The 22,549-nt window shown below is 34.7% G+C and overlaps 1 protein-coding gene across 10 annotated transcripts in view; it reads right to left on the reverse strand.

The window, feature by feature from the left end:
- TCF12 (transcription factor 12) overlaps positions 1 to 22,549 on the reverse strand; it is a 373,055-nt gene that overhangs the window by 33,161 nt on the left and 317,345 nt on the right. For all 10 annotated transcript variants that reach the window (XM_059913202.1, XM_059913200.1, XM_059913209.1 and 7 more), the window contains 5 exons: positions 17,197 to 17,302; positions 16,024 to 16,163; positions 15,599 to 15,743; positions 14,867 to 14,931; positions 6,785 to 6,863 (listed from right to left, as the gene is read on the reverse strand). In XM_059913202.1, coding sequence (XP_059769185.1) covers positions 6,785 to 6,863; positions 14,867 to 14,931; positions 15,599 to 15,743; positions 16,024 to 16,163; positions 17,197 to 17,302 — 535 coding nt within the window. The remainder of the gene's footprint in view (positions 1 to 6,784; positions 6,864 to 14,866; positions 14,932 to 15,598; positions 15,744 to 16,023; positions 16,164 to 17,196; positions 17,303 to 22,549) is intronic.

Consider the following 22,549-nt stretch of genomic DNA (forward strand, 5'->3'; position numbering starts at 1 on the left):
CCCCTGCATTGGCAGGTGGATTCTTAACGACTGAGCCACCAGGGAAGCCCCATCACGAAAATTTAGTTAAATGTTGTTTACTCTTCAACTTTAGAAAAGTGGCAATGTAATAAAAAAAAGAAGACAGAAGAAGCAAGGATACAAGTTCAGAACAGAAAGAATAAAAAGGAAAAAAAAAAACAGAAGAAAAAAATAAAAGGATTAATTCATTCATGTATTGGGGAGAATGCAGTGTTTTAAAATAGCTTTAGGGACCTCCCTAGTGGTCCAGTGGGTAAGACTCCACGCTCCCAATGCAGGGGGCCCAGGTTCAACTGGTCGGGGAACTAGATCCCACATGCATGCTGCAACTAAGAGTTCACATGCCACAACTAAAGATCCCACGTGCCACAACTAAGACCTGGCACAGCCAAAATAAATAAATAAAATAAATAATAAATAAATATTAAAAAAAATAAAATAGCTTTAAATAGCTTTAAAATAACCAAAATAGCTTTAAAAAGAAAAAGACAAAACAAATGATTGAAAATCTTTACTATTTGAAAGTAAGTTATGTATAGAAAATAATGAAGACTGTTCAATTAAATACATGGTTTTGTTCTTAACAAATCTTCAGTGACAAACTGAATTATCAATATATTAGAAATCTGAAGTTGGAGAAGGTTTACTTAATTTGTCTTGTTTATTGCTAAGTGAAATTTTAAACTATGTTCCACCAGAGCTTGTTGTTGCAGGTTAATCTGCCATATTTAGGAAACTAAAAACTTATGGGTAAATTGGAACTATTATAGTTCACTTTAGCTGAGTAACCTAGTAATTGTATTCTTATTAGTCATTTACATTTTGTTAAGTTGGATACATAGATTCTTAATAACCTGATTATATTTCACAGTTACATGAATACTGTTCTGATTATACAAAACAATTTTAAATACTAAAATTGTAAGAAAAATATATGTTATATACTTCATCAGCTAACAATTTTTTTTAACTTGTAAGCAAACTACAAATTATTCTGAGTACCATTAAAGGCTTCCTGCTAGACATACAAATGTAATCATAACTACATAAATTATGGACAATCTAAAACTGCCCACTGAAACAGAAGCCTTGTGGGCTAATTTTACAATTAGCAAGTAGAATTTAGCAACCAGAAAAATCCAGTAACTGACTACATGAAGAATTCGTATAAAAACAACCAGCTAACACTTTACCATTGATTTCAGTGCATCAGTGCTTTCCAAAACTGATGTAGAATTGTGAATTTTTATGTGGATAAGAGGTTAATCATGATCTATTTTGAAAAAGACCCGAAATTATTTTTAAAAGTTTCCCTTAATGTTTACAATATTTTATTTTCAATCATTTCCCCCAACATCCTTGGGTGATTAGCCTGTGACAGAGCCTGATTATTACATTACTTAATTTGTGTGGATTATTAATACAAGTTTATATTTAAACACCTCAGAACTGTTAGCACACATCTGCTTTGCAAAACAGGCAATTTTTGTGGTTCTTCACTAGCTTAGTGTTGAGGAATGAGATGTGTGCACAGAGTTATTACTCAGGCAAGAAATCACCTATATTCATTATTTTTTTGACAGTGACATGAAGTAACTATGCTAACGTCTATCTTCAAAATATACTTTATTAAACTGGAAAAATATACATATACTCAAACCTATTTTGTTTTTATTATAGATTGGGCTGCCCCACTGTGACGTACTTGATTAAAATAGAATACTGACATGGTTAAATCACTGTTATCTGTTTGAACTTCATACTAATGCCAAGTTGTATTTCATGGACTGAGCACTTTAAACCCCACTTAGTCATTTCAAAAATTCATGCTATTGGTCACAAAGGGGATGGCTGGATAGTTAGACAGACTGAGTTAGCTCAACAGAAGTCAATCCTATGGCTGGTAAAGCTCAAAAAAGGGCATGGAAGTTTAGTGGATACTGGGAATCAGCAGACCTGCATTCTGGTTGATCTGTACTATCAATTAATCTTGAGTCCTGACTATAAAATAGGCACCCACAGTTTTTTGTTTTTGTTTTTAATCTGCCTTTATGAAGCGAATGAGGTAAAAGATATGAATGCACTCACTCTGAGAGCCTAAAGGTCTTTTTGACCATGAGACATTATTATTATTTCTTCCTAATGACAGATCTATCATGTAATCAATGAAGAAAAAAGATACATAGATTTTTGTAATTCTGGCCCACTGACGGCTTATTAGCTATGGATGAGAACTTTGGGGTTGTGAATGGAATTCAAATTCTAGACAGACACCATAATGCTGTAGAATACCTCTGACACTAGACAGATCTGCATCTTTGTCTTTTTATAAAACTGGTGCATGAATAAAATATACAAATTTATTTAGAATCATACTGGTATCTTTATCTCTAGCTTGTAATCACCAACTGTAGCATTATTACACAAATATGGAAAAACAAAAGTACAAAGGCTAAAAACCTAAGGGGCTTCCCAGAGAAGAGGTTATTTCCCCCTTTCCTTCCCTGTCACCTGCTATCTGGTGGTAGACATGCACAGAGGTTTTGGGCTTATACTACTTCCTTCTGTTAGATAAGGGCAAGCTTTCAACTATTTATATAGTTAACAATTTTTGTAATTGCCCTGAGCTTTTTAGTGACCACCCCCAAAAGCTAGCTGTTATTCAAGGATTATAATAAACGTACTTATATCAAAATTTATTGACTACGTCCAGAGAACAAGTTAGCTGACAAGGATAAGAGAATCGAATTATTTGGCTAGAAAATCTGGAAAGGCTTTCTTTGATCACTAAATCTAAAATTCACCCAGTGTTTCTGATCTGTTCTCACTCTGAGTGGGATTCAGTAATATGCCACCTAATAAAACTGGTTAATAAATTTAGAGAATAGATAATATCATTTTGCATGGTTGAGAGAAATTCTTAGGACTATTTACCATGCATTTTCCTATTTTGTTAGTTGTTTCCCTTTGTAATCTCACCCTAAACTCAAACTTTCATGAGATACTCCACACTTGGAAAAGGTTGAATAATCCTAAATGTAGCACTGAATGCTTTGCTTTCCACAATCTGGCCCCAGCCAACCTTTCCACTTCCAATATGTGAAGAGTTCATAATCAGTCATCTCAATGACTCTGGATGAACAGGTGATGATGCACTTTCTTACATCTTGATCTTTGTCATGCTCTCCTTTTATACTCAAAGTTTTTTCTCCTTTATACTCTCTTCATGAAGTACATCCGGAGAACTGTAGTTTAGAGTAAATTCTGACGGTTCTATTTTCATGTGTTTATCTCTATTTTCTCAACTAAACTGAAAACTTGCTGAAGTCAGGTAACTGCTTTAACACCAGGCATACTGACAGATGATAAAAATAAACATCTCATTGATGAAATGAGCCTAAACTGAGGAATCCTTTCTCCCCTATCTCCTCCCACTCCCTCTTTATTTTTATTGTGGATGTTCTGAAGATTGTTATTGAGTACCGCGATTATTAAACTTTTATTCATTGATATTCTAGAAGGAGGTAAAGAAAGGTGAAGAGTGGTTTTGTTTGTCTGCTTTCCAAGTTCCCTTAGTAAACACATTCTCTTTTTTTTTTCTTTTTCACATCTTTATTGGAGTATAAATGCTTTACAATGTTGTAAGTAAACACATTCTCTTAACTCAAATACTCATGTCTTTTCTCAAAGGACAACTGTATTAGACACAGCCATACTTCTACCTCACTGCTAGAGCCCAGATTTTGCTCAGAAGGTGGGGGAGGGTGTCCATCCTTTCCTACTGTGAACAAAGAAAGAGTAATTCTATTCTTAGCTCTTGGGAGAAATCCTAATGACTAAGACAAACATGGTGGTCCCATTTCTGTTGAGTAACTCTGTTAAGCCCAGTGCTGGTCAATGAATCATGAGGGAAAATCTGTTGAAGAGGCTTCTGGAAAAAGATTCTTAAAAGACATATAATAGATGATCCTTTTTCTTACATGAGACATGGTTATGTCCATATGTGGTACCTTCAACTGCTGTCTTGCCACCAGCCTAAGAAAGAATTGCAAAGAAATAGAGCTGGAGCCCTGACTGGTCCAGGAACTTGCCCTGCTATGGGCTTTATACAAGATATCCAAAATCCCCTTATTATTTAATCCAGTCCAGACAAGAGTTTCTCTTCCTTTCAGCCTAAAGTATCCTAACTAAAACAATATCATCTCAGAAGCTTCTTTCTCGTAAGCATTTTCTATGCAGGAATGTTATGTTCTTAGTCTGAAAAGTTCCCAAGGAAAATGAGCAGGATTTAAACAAGAATGATGAATGCCTTAGAAACTGCCTATGTTGCTTTGCACCTGTGCAACTATTCTTACAAGGTCTGTCCTGAGTCTGACTGATGCTCAGGCATAAGGAAGAGGGCAAGTGTAGAGCGCACATAGCGGGGAGGAGTTTTTACTCTAGATGATAGGCTCCTGCCACACAAGGTACAAAATAATTTGTACATATTATATAGGAGCTCTGGTTTGCTCTATCTTTTTCATTTTTCCTTCAACTGTGAATACTTCATCACCCATTGCTTTCCTTTTTTTCTTCCTCCCTTTGCATGTCTGCTCTGCCAGTCTGGGGTGTGTGTGTGTGTGGGGGGTGTGGTTATAAGAAGAAAACACTAGATACAGGAGATGAGAGACAGAGATGCACCTGTATAAAGTCAGTCTTTGATGCCATTTCAACAGGAGTATATGAAAATATTTTTCTTTTGAGTATGACTGCTGAATTGAAAAAAGAAGCCTATTAATACCTTCATTACACAATTTAACATTTCACAGATTTTCATTAATCAGCTGAATTAAAGGTGGAAAGAGGATATCATCCATTAAACATCAAATAAAAATGGAGGAGAAGGGAAGGGTAAGCTGGGACAAAGTGAGAGAGTGGCATTGACATATATACACTACCAAATGTAAAACCGATAGCTAGTGGGAAGCAGCCTCATAGCATAGGGAGATCAGCTCGGTGCTTTGTGACCACCTAGAGGGGTGGGATAGGGAGGGTGGGAGGGAGACACAAGAGGGAGGGGATATGGGGATATATATACATATAGCTGATTCACTTCGTTATAAAGCAGAAACTATCACACCATTGTAAAGCAACTATACTCCAATAAAGATGTTAAAAAAAAATAAACAAAATAAAAAAATAAATTCAAAAAAAAAATGGAGGAGGAAATGTGAGATTTTACTTTGGACCATTATTTTTTGAAAAACGTCTAAGTTTCTGATTCTTCATTTTACTGATGTCCCTGCATAGATGCTGAGCTCCTCTGCTGCCTGCTTTCCCAACCAGTGTTAATGGAAACCAAAGGACACTTTTATCTTACTGGGCTGGGTAGAGGAGAAGAGGCAGTGGGAACATACAGTAAGGGCCAATATAGCTACCTGAGATGAGAAAGTGAAACAGGCTGTGGCAAAAATGACACTGATAATTTTAGTAAAACTCTGCCAAGAGGGTGAGTATGGTTAAAGTTACATCATTCTTCCTGTAATTTCATCCCTCTGTTAAACAACAACTTTAAGTCAATGGGTCTTTCATAGTCCTGTCTATGTGGGGAACAGCTGTTCAACTTTTACTAGACAGCTGAAGCCATGGTGTCTGAGAAAGTGACAGAACCCACTAATAGCTGAAAGCAGCTGCCAGCAGTTCATCATTTCCACACTGGAATGCTTCTTAGCAGAGTCACAGGCTAAATCACAGAGCACAGGTGATAGCCAGGGCCCTGATACACCAGAGCCTTGATTTTCAGAAACCCTGAACAATGCAAAAAGGCTTCACAGCAACAACAACAACGCCACATGGACTGAACTAGTGACTTTGATCAGGAATAGAGAATCATTTCTGAGGTCAACTGTTGGAGGAAAATGGCAATTTTTACACAGTTGTCTAATGTCTTTTCCTTAGAACTAATACATTTCTTCTTTAGCATGGTTTTTCTCCAAACACTGCTCAGGAAACACATTCCAAGTTTTATAGCTTAACAGATCAGATCCAAGCATCTTCCTGTAATTTGATTTATTCCTAATAAATCAAAAAATTCCTATTTACAATAATAACAGTTGTATCTCAACAAATTTATACTGTAGGATAGTATCTGGAACTTGTTAAAGCTACTGTAAAAAAAACGGAAAAAAGCAATACAAATCTGAACACTTATTTAACTCCACTAACAATATTCATACACATTCACAAAGAGTTTTCTTTAGCAAAAAAAACTACATTATCCCCAAGAATTTATATATATATATGAAATAATAACTCAGTGGACTTAAAAATAAAGACAAACTAGTGCAGAGTTTTTCATTTGAGTCTTATACATGGTATGTGGAAAATGCAGAGGATAAGGAAGAAAGAAGTTATATGTACTTCTAAATAGGTTATTTTATTTTCTATGTTAGCTTATCAAAATTTCTGATTCATCTCCTTCTCTATATTTTACCTTCATCCCAATTGCTTAGCCTTATTTTTTATCCTGTTATAATAATTGTTCTTAGAAATTATCACAAATTATTTTAAGAATCAGAGAAGATATGAACAAATAATTCAAACAGCAAACACTTCAATATTTTCCAAAATGAACTCAGGAGAAGGCTCTGTTTACATGTTTTCTCAGGATAGAAATGATTTTTTTGGTATGAGTTCTTACTATATTTTAATGAAAAATAAACTTCGAATATTTCCAAGTAGCCCCATGCATGTTATCAAGTAGTTAGATAAAACAAAAGCCTACCTGTGAGAGGTGAGGGTGATCCAACTGGTGTTGACGGATTTGATGGAAAACTACTGCTGGTATGGTCAGGAGAATAAATCTAACCAGAAAACAAAAGATATACACATATCAATGTGACAAAAGCAAAAATGTAAATCCATTTGCATGGAGTTATTTTTATAATCTAAGCTGCCACCCTTAAGGCTCAGAGTGAAAAACTGTTTAATCAATTTTAGAACTATTCCATTACATAAAGGCTATAGAAGCCCCAGTTTTAAAACTCGGATTAAAGAATATCATATATATTCTAATATGAGAGGAGTAAATAGATCATACCTATTTCTTTATTATCCTAGTTGAAAGTAATTTAAATTTCTAATTGCTAGAACAAAAAAGAGAAGTGATAAAAAAAAAAGAGAAGTGACTATAAAGTCAACAAGTCTGATAAACAATCTTTCTAGAATATACCATCTAAATAAATTTTATTCATTAAAAATAATCTTAGGAAACTGTTATCTTTTGAAGAGAACAGTCCTTAAAGATAGTTTTAAAAGTCAAAGAAATTGATTTTTAAAAATAATTATCCCTTATTTCTTTTAGAAAGTTGTTTGATTAACTACATTTTTGCCAAATTTAGCTCCTAATGATGTGTGAGTGTTGTAAAAAAAATCAAACTTGCTTTCAAAGGATATTTTGTCACCCTTGAAGAAAGTGAAAAAACCCTGAAAGTTCTTAAAAAAATGTTCCCAAAATAATCTGTGGACTTTACCTCCTAAGAGGATAACATATCTGGATGCATAAATTTTGGTATTTTGGCTAAAGGTTTTGTTGCAACATTTTATATTTACTTCATATTGCTAAAAAAAATAGTGACAGAAATTCATTCAAGTTTACATAATTAACCATTAAACACTTAAAAAGTCTCCTTAATCCACGCACCAACGGATCCTAGGAACTCCTCTCTAGGACAATCCCATTCCTATAACAGGCATCATAAGTCATCTTCACATCTCAGCACTTAGGGCAGACAAATCAACTTATTTGGAGAAACTGTGGTCAAATACTTTAAATAGGAAAACTACTTGTGGGTGCAAAGTGTCATCCAACAGAAATAATCCTGCTCTGAGTAAGTTTAGCGCTCTAATAAATTTAAAGAGGCCCAAATTATGGCATATATGGGGTCTCAGCACTGGTTTTAAAGACAGTATAATACGTTGAAAAAGTCAGATACTGGGACAGGCTCACGTAAAACAAAATTCCACAGGTCACAATCATCAAACATTAACAGCTTTCATTTTTTTTAAAAAAAGAAGATAGCACCAATTAAATTGTAAGCATTGACTACAAATGAGTATATCTATACCAATTTGTATGATGTTACTAAATTGTAACTGGAAATCCCTTTACACACCAACTCTTTCCAAAGAGCCAGATCTAAAAGTTGTATATTCAGGTTGGAAAGTCATTTCATTTTATTAAAAAATTTTTTTTTTGCCACGCCAGGCAGCTTGCGGGATCTTAGTTCCCCGACCAGGGACTGAACCCGGGCCCCCAGCAGTGGAAGTGCTGAGTCCCAACCACTGGACCGCCAGGGAACTCCCAGGTTGGAAAGTCATTTTAGAAAAGCGCAGTTATCAAGAAGACTTCAAAAAACTTTATGGGAAGACTTAGTAATAGGGAAGTAGTATGCTACAAGATCAATGTTGTTTGTCTTAAAGTTGTCAAAGTTGTTACCTTTTAAAAGTTACTTTTCACACCTGTGAAAATTAGCTAAAGGTCACATTTTGGTTCCTAATGGCTTGCATACATACAGTGATTTATTTCAACCATAAGTAAATTAGGTAACGTCACCGAACTTCAGCAAAAACATATCTCAACATACCCTTTTATTTTTGTAAATCACTATTTCTCATGTTTACGATTCAAATAATTATAACTTTTATTAACAACTGATGCTAACATATGAAATATGTCTTTACTATAATACTGGTAAGGGAGGGAAGGGTTGATAACACTGATGGTGGGTGGCTGAGGAGTGAAAGAAGTTCCATTTCCATGCAAAACTTTGATTATCATAAACTAGACTAACTTGCTGACTTTCAGTTTCCTTGACCGTATGAATTAATCGCATGAAAGCACTGGAGAAACAGCATTCCCTGTGTATCATACCTCTCGCTTTGTTTTCTTCATACTGCTTCCATTAATCCCTAATTGTCTAAATTTGTTTACTTGTTTATCATATGTCTCTTTCACCCTTTTCCCTAATGAAATGTATGTTCCAGAAGAGCAAGGACTTTGTCTTATTCAGATCAATGTGAATTACACAGCATCTGCAGTAGCTTCCGATTCTACAACAGTGCTGGTAAATAAAGAAAGAAGTTAGCATTTGAGCATCCCTTTTCAATCCTTGGATGTACAATTTTTACTCAGGCTCCTTCTCTCTTTTACTCTCTTATACAGTTCACTTAATGTAGGTTTTCCGAGAGCTCAGTTTTCTTTTCTATTTACCTGTGTTTCCTCTCTTTGTAATACCATTCTTTATAAAGTATCAACTATGACATCCATGTGAATGACTCCTAAGTTGACACCTCTATCCTCCTACTGGTTGCTGGACTTCTCCATCTGAGCATATCTTTCTTTCATCTCAAGCTCAGTATGTCCAAACCCAAACTTTGCATCACTGCCCCAAGCTTCCCACCCTTCCCATCTCTACTGTCCTGTTTCCTCTATCTCAGTTAGCACCAGTATTCTCATGGTCACCAAAACCACTCTCACTCTCCCTCCTTTCTCCTGTTCCTCCACTCTTCCCACCATAGACACCAATGCTCACAATTCTCTATAATGTTTCTGGGATGGGCATACATCATTCTCACTGCCATTATACTACCTTAAGCTTTTACTAGAACTTATGGCTGGACTATTTAAGTCTTTATATTTTTAGTTACTCCCCACTCCTTTCATCCCATACATAATTGACTGAGCTATTGTCCTCAACCAGTTTTGAACAAATGCCATATAGCACTTCCTGTTGTCTACTAAATAAAACAGAATGACATTTGACATATTCCGTTACCTGGTTACAAAAATATCTTTCTACCTTATAACCTACATAAAGCATTATATCAAACAAAATATTTTTTTCATTTTCTGAACACAGCTTGTCCTTGCAAAAGGCCTGTTTCTTAACTTCTCCCTGATGGAATTCTGTAACACATCAAAGCCCAACTCAAATGTAACCTCCCCACTTACACTCATTTTCACTTCCCTTATATTCTTAGTGTAACCTGTTACTTCTTTTTGGTATTTTACTTCACACTATGCTCTATGTTACCATTTTTCTATCTTCTCTCCTTGACTGTAAGCTCTTTGAAAGCAGGGACCTTATACTGTTCAACATTGAATCCATCATTGTCTGTCACTGTTTTGCACAAGTAGGTGCTCAATATTTAAAAAAAAAACAAAACAAAGCTTGAGCGATTAAATTGCACTTGAAATTTGCTACAATACTTTTTGATAAAAAAGCGGAATTCAGTAAATAGTTTATCTCAGCATTTATATAGTGGGGTTCAGTAACAGGAATACCAAGGGGAGAAAAAGATACTACTATAAAGATGGATTCATTTACAAATCAGTTTTATGGTATAAGCTTTGAGAACAATATGGTAAGGTTCCAATATTTCTGAGAATTAGTGTTGATGTACTAAGCTGTCCATACCACATCGTTAGGCAGGTATGGGCTTTTGAGGACATAAGCAGACTATCAACCCTTATTTTCCCTGATAACTCTGCCATTACAGCTAAATAATCCCTAAGCACGTGAAGGACTGGTGACAACTTCTTTATCTCAAAGAAGGAAGTTTATACTTTAGAGTCATTTTGCAATGACTACCTTGCAATGACTAAGCAAAATGATGTTATATATAAAATGGGTGTGGGCTCTTAAAAATCACTGTGAAAACAGGAGAAGCAGTACCAAAAGCATATCAACATATAATTTCTGGTGTTTTTATCAAAAGCACCTTCTCCATTTGTATAATAAAAGGCATTTTCTCCACTCACTCATCACATTCCCTGGTTCTATTTTGCCCTAAATTAAAGTGATGACAGACAGAATTGTTACTAATACTTTTCCTGAACTGACAGATAGCCTGGCAAATTACAGGACTTTTTCTTGTTCCTTTTACTTTCATAAAAAGAACATGCATGTGGGAAGGGAGCAACAACATTAAAAGAGCAGAATAATACAGCCTTTTAGATCACAGATCATGTCATTAAACTTCACTTCTGCATATTTATTCTATTACCAAATGACAAACTATACTGATTCTACAGAAACTGTTGTGCTACTTTAAGAAATTCTAAACATAAGGCTTTATTTGACGAAGAGCATTCTAAATCAGGAATACATTACTTTTTGTACTTTCTGACCTTAAAGAACTCCTAACATAGATGTTTCAAAGAAAAAAAAGAGAAGGAAAAAAAATCAGTTACTTAAAAAATGGGGATGGGAGTGATTTAGAATCTAGAGCATAAACACAAAGTAAGAACTCATTCTGCATGCAGTCCGTGGTCCTCATACTGTTAAGTGACCAATGATGAATAACTCCCAATACCTTCTGCCAGGCTTAAACGGTAATATGCCTCATTTTACTGCAACAAATGAGGCTCCTCCTCCTATCAGTCACGGTCTATTCCGATCAGCAGGGTGCCAATAAGCCAGAAGCTAATGAAAAGGGCTTCAGACAAAAAAGAAACAATGGAGTGCTCCCAAGCCCAACCTTGGAACTGCAAGCCCAATTTTTTAAACACTACAGTGCACATTTCAGTTAATCTTTATTATGCTAATGTTATTGAGTCTAAGGAACAAAGAAACTTATTTCATGAATTACTTTTAAACATCAACTTCCCTGAATTTTCTTTTCTTTTGTTAGAGACTACTGACCATTTAACTATCTAGATTAAAACACACACACACACACACACATACACAATACACACACATACATATACTCTCTCCCTTTCCTTTGCTCTGAGGTAGAAATCAAAACATAAATTGTCACAAAGAAGTCTGATATAATCAACAAAGTCCAACAGTCTTCTTGTTTGATCTCCTCTAAATTAAAGACCAAGTGTTTTGATATGGTATTAGGCACTGAAATAAACCAGATGTTTCTTCTCTATATAACTCTCCATGGGCACAATCTTAAAGGGTTATTGTCTGGCAGACGTTCAGGGAAACACAGAAATGGCACGAATATCCAGATTTTCCTTTCCCTCTATCTACCCTAGTTTATTATCTAAACTAATGCATAATCCATAGGGCTTTGGGAACTTTGTGTAAATACTTTCATGTACAATTCTCTTTCTAGCTATCCTGAGATTAAGACCACAATTATCCAGGCTTAAACCTAAAATAAAGGAACCTTTGCGAATGTATTATCTGGCCTTACATGTTTAATCACCCAGTATTCTGTGTGCTTTTTAATACATAAACTGAAGAACAAAGGTTGTATGTAACCTCTGTTTCACACATGAAAGGGCATCTAAGACATGTATCAGACATTTGGGGAGCTATTAGAAATAACTTCTAATGGCAATAGCATGGCATTTCTCCATCTAAACCTAGATGCTGTATTTAAAACGTCACATTCTATAGAACTTAAAATTTCAAATACTCATGGTCACCATTTCCAAAGATCTGTAATACCTAACATCAAATTCTGAGACGCATGTCAGACTCTCAAATGTAATCCTCATAAAATTCCTTCTACTCATCTCTTCTAATCCTTCCTATCCCCAATGTATTTTTTTGTCTGTTTTTCAGGACATTCTAAGAGCACTAAAGTGAATATGAGTTTGTAATGGAAGTTAGAGAAAGAATGTGTTTGGGGGAGGTGTCTAGTGCAGAGCGGGGCAGGAGATGGATTGAAGGAAGGGGTCTGAAGTGTGCAGACTATGGCATGCCGTGATGGAGCAGATGGAATGCATCACCGTCAGCTATGACAGAAATGATTTATGGAATGACCTGGCTGCTCCTGCCTAGTAACAACACAGGATGACAGGGCTGAGTTTCCATGACAACCAAAGCCCACCCACTAACTAGACTAAACATCCTCCCCTGGCTTCCACTCACACTGAATTTAGATTTTCTTTTCCAAATGCCAATTGGTTTAGCTAGTATGTTGGTCGTAATATGGGAGAATAGTCAAGGACCTGAAGGGTAACTGAAAAGGAGCTTGGAGGACCACTGAGAACATCACAAATTCCTGCCTGCCTATCTGCCAAGGATCCTTTATGGAAGTTTTCCTTGAATGAAATAAACAAAAACTTTTGAGAAAAAAGCCCCTGAAATGCAGGTTATACTTTTTTAAGTTGTCTAGTATCGAAAGTTCAAATGTTATTTGTCTTTCTACCTGTGAAATATCTGCTACTGGATTCTTACAGAATCAGCAGAAGGAATCGGCAAGTCAATCAAATACCTGGGAGGCACTCATTTAATATTACAGAATAATTTTCTTCCAAAGTAGGTAGTTTTCATCATGTGGAATAAGTCCAGAATAAGTGAGACAACTCCCTTTAATCCTCATCAACACCTTGTAAAATAACAGTCCCTGTACCACTGGTCTTTCTGAAAGTGAAGCTAGTTAGATCAGATCTAATCTAATATCTAGGCTTTACCTTTCCTAGCTTGGTGATCCCTAGGGCAAGTTACTTAATCTTTCTGAGCCAAAGTTACTTAACCTTTTAAACCTTAGTTCCTCATCTGTAACATGGGAATAATAATGCCAACCTCACAGGGCTTTCTTGAGGATTAAATGAAACGACGCATGTAAATGCTTAGTATAGTGCCTAGCACCTAGTAAGCATACAAATTACAGATGATATTTTTGTGGGTTTTGTTATCATCATCATCATTTTTGTCATATGATGCAAGACTGAATTCAGCAAACATTTACTGAGCTCTATTTTGTGTGAGCCACCACTATGTGGTAGATGAATTTGACTTGGCTTCATTTCTCAAGAAACGTGTACTGCTCTGGAGTAAGGTTTATTTACAGAAACCATTCACAAAGAGGTTTATCTCTTTAAATTTCAACAGTTGCTTCCTACTACTCACACATTAAGTGGTTTGCCTTCCCCATGAACAGCAGCAAATGTGTTTGACAGAGTTAACTGCACTTCATAGTAAGACATAAGTAAGACAACTCTGTGAAAATTCTGAGAGGCATATCACTCAGGAGGAAAAAAGAAAGGAAGAAAAAGCCTAAGGAGAAACTTTAGAAAATACAAAGCAGAAGAGCCTCTTAAATAATTAGATTTGGAATCTTTATGGACTACTGGTAAATGTTCTCCCAAAAGAATGGATTTCGTTTCAATGTTTTAAGGATCATATATTAAAACCGATCACTGCCTTTATTAAAGCAACTCATTGCTTTGTCATTAACATTCTGGTGTGATGTAAACTACTTGCTGAGGAAAATACTATAGGATTCCTTCAAATTAGTTTTACTCATTTTAGCGTGGGTTCTTCAATGAATCTGTTTTTTTCCTTTTTGGGAAGGCTCTCATCTCCTATGTCTTGAATCAGCAGCAGATGCTTATTTTTTCCTTTAAAAAAAAAAATATAAAATACCTTCCATGTTAGAAAAAAATCCTTATAAAAGCACTTCCTTCTCTGGTTCAGAAGAATAACTAAGTTATGTTTCTTGGTTCCACTTGACTTATTTTAATGGGCAACTCACAAAGTATATGTTTAAAACTAATAAACAGATTGAACTATTAACCTCAGTAATCTGTGCTTTAGATTTCAAAATGCCCAAATTTCTTTTTCTTTTCCCTACATCTGTTGCATTAAGACAAAAACAGATATTTAAATTGAAATTAGAAGGACAGTTCTTGTGGGAATAGGGTGGGAAGGTGTTCTCGTGAATTATTTTAAGGGCAGTACAAATCAATACAAACCGAAAATAGCTCTAAATGAGTAATGAAGTGGTCCTGTTATAACTACACCCTTTAACTATGACGCATACTGCCCACAAAATCTAATCACTGCATTCAGCAGTGTAAAAATCATTCAGCAAAATATGTAAATTCAATACTTACAGATGCCAAAGCTTTTCCAAGTGCATCACCTGTCTGTGAGCTTCCAGCAGCATTTCCTCTGGTTCCTGAGTATTTCAAAGAGGAAAACAAATCAAGAAGTTTAGCAGGCAAGCAGGCATGCTTTTCAGCACTCTGCCATTATTTCAATGGTGTTCTCCATTGTTGTTGCACATCTGTCACAATAAACCTGCAAATACTCTGCATGTGTTGTGTTTAGTAAGCTAAAGTAAAGATGGGTTCCTTACCAGTTTGTACATTAATGAAAAACAGAAAGTTTCTTTTCTTCCTTTCTTTCATTTTTAAACTCAATACTAAAAAATACGTTGAGTCAAAAGGTACAAATTTCCAGTTATAAGTAAGTACTGGGGGTGTACGTGATAAATATAACTAACGCTGCTGTATGTCATTTAGGAAAGTTAAGAGAGTAAATCCTAAGGGTTATCACAAAGAAAAAAAATTTTTTCTATTGCTTTAATTTTGTATCTATATAAGATAATGAATGTTCACTAAACTTATTGTGATAATCATTTCATGATGTATTTAAGTCAAATCATTACACTGTACACCTTAAACTTATACAGCGCTATATGTCAATGACGTATCTTGATAAAGCTGGAAGAAAAAAATATGAAAAGAACAAAAAAATATATATATATGTATTGAAAAATATGGGATTCACTACAAATCGCCAAATTCAGTTTTAGGGAGTTTTGCCAACCTAAAAAAGCTCACCTAGGATGCTATCTGATCCATTGATGGGAGGGGTGTGTGAGGCAGCAACATAAGGTGAACTGCTGGTACTGGCACGGTGGAAGCTGGACATTGGTGGAAGACTTGTGTTTATGTCTGTTGGTGAAACTGAGTGTGGAGGATAACTCTAAAGAAAGGGGGAAAGAGACATGATCTATTAAATACATTTTCTGAATAATACACACATATAACTGGGCAACTACTATAACAGGTTAAAAAGAACATCATAAATTAGCAGCTGAAGAGCACTACTCTTGTCATTTACTTTTTCAAAAGGCATGAAGTAAGCCTAGAAGTATTTCAAAATTCAGAAGTTTTGGCAGAATCAAATCTTACACTTGTAATCCAAAAAGAAACACAAGTGAGGACAAAGTGTTGCTGCACCCTAGTCATGTGTTACAGCCTACCAAGCGGTCATGTGAATGAAGGCTGCCATAACTACTGGATTGAGACATGTGGGAAGTGGAGGTCCCCAGAATTCCACCAAAACCAGGCTGGCTCATCCCATTTGATGAACTCCAAAGGTCAGAAGAATTGTGGGTCCCATCTAAGACAAAAAGAGAAATATAAAATTTTCCTTAGCCAAAATTTTTTCTTTTATTTTGATGATGCTATAAAAATTCAAAGGGTACCCTCCAGATATGTTTTTTCCTCCCCTTTCCAACCTAGTCTTCATCTAGTTTTCTTCCCTCCAAACTGTATAGTTACTATGTTAAATGAAGGAATAAAGCTTTATAGTTAGAGGGAGAAAAAGTAATCTAAACTGTAGTAGGCAGGTCATTATAAAAATCCTCACAAGACCTAAATTCATATCAGGGAGGACAATAAAAATTCCAAATTTGGGGATAGGTTGGATTTAACTTTTGGTTAAATGGTATACCTATATACAAAAAATTCTTAATCTATAAGCAATGTATATTATACCAAACATTCTCAAACTAGAATAAAGAAGTTTCTCTTACAGAGAACCTAAGTGATGGATAATGACTATATTATAGTCAGCCTTCAAAAGAAATGTGTTAGCAATGACTTCACTCTCCAATGTAAAGTCAAGGAACCATTTATGTAGTAATTTATTGCTCCCATAGTCCAAAACCACAGAAGACCAAATAAAAATGATTTGCTAGACAAGAATGAAAGGAAGTGCAACACTTTTTCTCTCTTAAAGTCTTGTTCTGTTCTATGATATTCACTTTTTATTTGCACTGATAATTCTAGGGGTGATATGAATCTGTAATTTAAACAAGAAACTAAAATTGCTAATAGCTTTTATACATTTAAATCCTAAAATGAGAAAGAGCAGCTTTACTCACTTTTCTCAACTGAAGTCCTTTATAAATTCAATCAATATTAGATGGGCACTCTGATGCTTCGCTGAATAATCCAACTACATTGCAGTCAGCAATAATTAGCAATAGGAAACTTTAAAACTAAATTTTAATTTGCTTCAACCAAACATATCTAGATAAAAAATGTCTGAACTTCTATACAGATATTCTCTTTCCTCACAACTTTAAAATATTAGCTAATATACAAGAGATAACTGTTGTAGTACTTGACAACTATCTGGCAGTACTTACCTTGCATAAAGAAAGTGCTAGCAAACATACTGGTTGGTGGCTTGGGAGATGGATAACTAGGAGATTCACGGTTGAAGTCATCTGAATTTGGGGACGGTGCATATACCTTAAAATTAGACAGGAAATTTAATTAAAATGTAAATGACTGTCATACCACTTATGTAAAATGTGTTTCCTGAAGGGCCTAAAAAGGCCTATCCAATATCTAAAAAGGCCTACCACAAATCCAAATAAACTGCCTAAATCCTCATAAATAACGTCTAACTTGGATATTATCTACCTGTTTGTTTTTGCTGATTACTAGAGAAAAAACTATTCTAAATATCCCTGTAATGCATCTTTGTGTGACAATTACATCAGGTGGTTGAATAAAGTCACAAATGTTGACTTTGTTTACAAAACACAAATCCGTATAGGCTCATGATTCAAAATGTGATAGTGGAAACTAATGTCTTTTGAATACAGCATGAAATAAAATTTGTTTTATTTTATGAATTTGTTCATAAAATTCATTCTTTTCACTGTTACAAGATTTACCAAAATCAAAACGAGTTAGATTAAATGTTACTATTCTTTACTACTATTAAAAGTTAACTGTGAAAGGCACAACACAATTGTTCAGAAACTTCCTTAACTTAGTAGGGTTGGCAAAATTAAAACCAAGTTCTGCTCAGGGGTTTTAATTCTTTAATTTCAAGTATATTTTCAGCTCTGGCACAGCTTTCAGGAAAGTCTCATTTAATCTGTCAGAGCAGTATTAATTTCCTTTGGTAAACCTTTGCTTCAGATAAACAAAGTCTGAACATTTTGAATTGGCAAATGGCCAACTCTGTCATTTCTCTGGAAAACTAAATGGGCATCCAAATAACTGTAATAATCAAAACATGATCAAACCATTCTCATGATGACTACTGAAACCAAGAAGGAAAACAAGTAAGTAACACTTAAGGTGATGCATGGTCTGTTAAAGTAAAAGTAAACCAGGAGTCAGGAAGAATGGAAAGGTGTCCTATTGTGAGCAGTGTATGAAACATATTTCTTTTGTTTAGTTTGATAAGGGTACATCTATTAAATTTTAATCAAAAATAAAAATTCAAAGTGTTCACTTAACGTGGAAGAAAGTAACTAGCTCAATAAAATTATGGGAGGATTAGTAAAAAAAGCATACACATTTTTTGCATAAGCACAGAAGATTTCTGGAATTACACGTAAGAAACTTAATGGTTACACCTCTGGACTTATAATTGGGGAGGAAAACGTTTGCTTTATGCCTTTCCACACAGTTTGATATTTTTATCCAGCATACATTCCTATGCACTAATAAAAAACTGGAGGAAGCACACACAGAGATTAAAATGGGAGCCAATTTTTTATTTACCTAAACTTTCATTTATTCTTTCTCTGAGGCATTAACTAACTGTAAAGATTTCTGGCAAATTACCTAACCTTCTGAGACTCAACTTCCTCATTTGTAAGATGGTGCTAACATTACCTGCATGGGGGAGCAGGGGGTGATGGGAAGATTAGATGAGATAATAATACATACAAAATGTTTAGGGAATTCCCTGGCGGTCCAGTGGTTAGGACTCTGCACTCTTAATGCCTAAGGAACAGGTTTGATCCCTGGCTGGGGAACTAAGATCCCACAAGCCGCGCGGCCAAAACAAAACAAAACACCCCCCCCCAAAAAACAAACAAACAAAAACCACAAAAACCACCTGGATTCCTCAAGATGGCTAAGGTGCACAGAAGGCTCGAAAATGTTTAGCATGGTAACCACTCACTAAGTATCAGCTAATAATATCAACTTTCGAATTCTTATAAGAGCAGTTACACTGCTACATACTGTCCCTGTTTAGTACTCAACTGCTATTTCTTATAGTTTTTGTCCAACATCATCCTACTTATATATACAGTTCACCCTAGATAAAAGTTTAAAAAGTCCATTTTTAGTCTTCTTGCTAGCCATGCTATTACAAGCACAGGTGTGTCTTTTTAATGGACTGGCATTCAGGTTAGTTTCCTACTTCTTACATCCCAGAGGGGAAAACACACACTTGTGGTACCTGAGAAGTCTGGGACAAGATATATTCCTAAGAATTACCCAGAAGGATCCTAGATAGGGGATTATGCATTATACATATTAAACATATTTTTCTAGTTTAGTGCTATTACATAAAGACAGAGTTAGAATGAAAGAATTGGATATACACAAATGTGTTTGCAATGTATTAGATAGGCTGATAGACAGGAAAAGTTTTCAGGAAAGGAATTTTGTACTTTTTTCTTTTAATCAAGTTTCAGCATCAAAATTTAGCTTTAGCTAGATGTCCTCTGTCCCCTTTATAATATACAGATTTTTCCCAAACTACGTTGAAACCACAAACAACAAAAAAGAGTATATCCACAGATGTAGAAAGAAAATACAAATGAGAATAAAATTTAGAAGACAGCATTAGAACATGTTTTTGTCACAAATGCTTATTTACTATGTATACCATCACTGATCTAAAAGTATACAATATAAAATTCTCTAATTCTATCTAGGTTATAAATTGAAACAGTATATAAACCTCCCAATGATACTTATGAAAAACTCCAGTTTTGATGTGTCATTTCACACACAAAAATCTACATAATCTGTCAGTTAAAATTTATATATAATCTCTCAATATATATTTCTTTATCCTTATTTCTATTCAATTCACTATATTCCATACAAGATAAACTTACACTTAAAAAATTTTTAAATGTATGCAATTACAAAAGCAAAGAATTTCTGCTGATTTACAAAAGAACTTTTGCTGACTTTACTGATTTACAAATCGCTGTAAATAAAGGAGAATATGCTGATCAGATAATGGTCAATTGATGACTATCATGGAAAGCAAGAAAACCAAGACAAACACACGAAGCAGAAGAGGCTTGCCTGCTTGCCTCTCGTATGTAAAAACTTTGAAGCTGTATTAAGAACACAGGGCTCATTTTAGGGCAAAGTTGTTTTTAATGTTAGTCTCTATAAATAGACTTTGAAAAAGATAAATGGACTTTTAAAGAATAGATCTTATAAATGAAAATGGTAAAAACTCTAAACTACTAGAAGTTTATCATTTATTTACTAACATAAGTTCAAAGTTTTTATCATGATAAAAATGTTTTGAAAACCGTGGTTCTCAAAGAGGCCCATCTAACAGCATTTCTAACACACGACAAAAAACTTTACTTTTGGTATCTTAACCATAGCTTGCAAAAACATAGATGCAATGTTATGAAGCAGCAGTTGTGCCAGTTGCGATTTTTCAGATCAAAGAGTTCTTGCGGCAAAGCACAACTGATGTGGTCTCAAAGACTTTATTAACTCCAGATGTAGGGAAATAGTCAGCCAATTCCACAAAAAGAGCAAGTCTCTTTTAGTTACAATCAGTACTGGCCACAAATTAAAACCAGACTGCTTATGTCATCTGATCACCTGCACATAGATGCCAGTTTTTTCCTAGTTAATGATCTAATCACACATTTAAATCTTAAATATGATTTTGTATCACAACAAACAAAATTAAGAGAAAGGAATATGTGTGCTTAAGGTGATTAAAATCTACCAGGAGTCACACTATTTTAAAAAGAAACAGAAAAAGTACAATTAAGTAATTTAAGATGTTCTATTGAAATGCGGTAATTAGAAATTTTCTTTAGAATTCTAGCCTCCATTTCAGAATGTCAGGTTCAAAGTAGGTATCATGTGGGAATGTCCTTCTTTCTCAAGTACTTAATTTTTCTCCTCCAGGAATGGAGAAGAGAGAAATTTTGAGTGTTGGGTGAACAGAACCATAACATTTACCCCAACTTAAACGAATATAACTGAAAATCTAACAGATTCCTCCCTTTCATTGTTAAGTATGTTTGAAAAGAATAAATTCACAGTAATATCTCTACTGTCCTCATCCCATCAACCCAAACTTACTTTTTAAGAGTGACAGAGTACTTCAGGGATGAATATTTACATTACTCTATACAGTGATTACACAATTATCCTTGGAATGTTTTAGCTCATAAAACCAATTGGAGTCAAGTTAGCAAAAACATTCCTTTTTTTCCTGCTTGGGTGATTCAGTTTAGTCATATGGATCACCCCAGTTCAGGGCAGTCCACTCTCTGTTTAGCTTTAGAAGCTGGAGCTGTGCACTGTGCTCTTGACTTCAGTGCATCCATCCTGTAATTAATATTGGAAACATCTCTGTAAGGCAGAAAGGCATGATTTTCTGATAGTTGTTCAGCAAAGATGAAAAAAAGTAGAAGCTTCTGCTAAAAAGATATTTTTTTCTTTTTATCTTGTCACATCCAGTGATGAGTTAAAAGATGATGCCATTCCCTATGCTTTTAAAAATAGATCCAAAGCCTGTGTGGTAGCGGATATCTTTAAATGTTCTAAATGATGAGGAAATGAATTGGGAATTTTCTTTAGTATGTGAGAATAGCTCGCTATATATCTTAATTAAGATACCCTTCCACAGAAAATGAGAGGAATGCTTTAGACGGGCACTGTCCAATAGGCTTCTGTAATAATGGAAATGTTCTATATCTGAAAAGACGGTAATGTATCTATGTACAATACAGTAGCTACTCGTTACATGTGACTACTGAACACTTGAGATGTGGATAGTACAAGTGAGAAACTGAATTTTTAATTTTAATTTAATTAAATAGTCATTTGTGGCTATTGGTTACTATATTGAACAATACAGGATGAGATCACTCTTCCTTACCCACCAGTTTAAAATTAGATAAATTATTTTGAAAGAAATATTCTAGGAGTCTCATAAACTCCAAAGGCTATGAAACAAAAACCAAAACTCTTAAACATTTTGGGAACACCTTTATCTAATTTGGAAAGAAGAAAGACGGAGAAGCTTATCAATTTTTCTGAACATGCTCTAACACAGAAATTATTACCGATATTTCATTATGTTTAGGCTCCTATTAGCTCTTTTGTCAAGGTGGTTTGACTTGCAGTTCTCTTTAAGTTCCAATATGTTAAATACCATTAAACACTTTAATGCTAACATTAAACCTCCAATGTGTGAAAAGTTTATGCTAATAGCATAAATCATCTCCAGCATAATCTTTATCAACTTACCAAAATAATAAGGCAAAACAAAATCATTTGGCTAATTTACCCTACCATCATAATTTTAAAATAAAAATGTGATACTATATTCAGGAGCAAACACTTAATTTATCTCATTTTATGTAACTATATTTTGTATTAAGCAATAAAAATTTTTCAAGATCTAGCTGAGTATCTAAAACCTGACAACTAACAAACAAAACAGTTCAGGTCACTGGAAAAAAAGAA

The sequence above is a fragment of the Balaenoptera ricei genome, chromosome 2 (assembly GCF_028023285.1).
Source record: "Balaenoptera ricei isolate mBalRic1 chromosome 2, mBalRic1.hap2, whole genome shotgun sequence".
Lineage (NCBI taxonomy): Eukaryota > Metazoa > Chordata > Mammalia > Artiodactyla > Balaenopteridae > Balaenoptera > Balaenoptera ricei.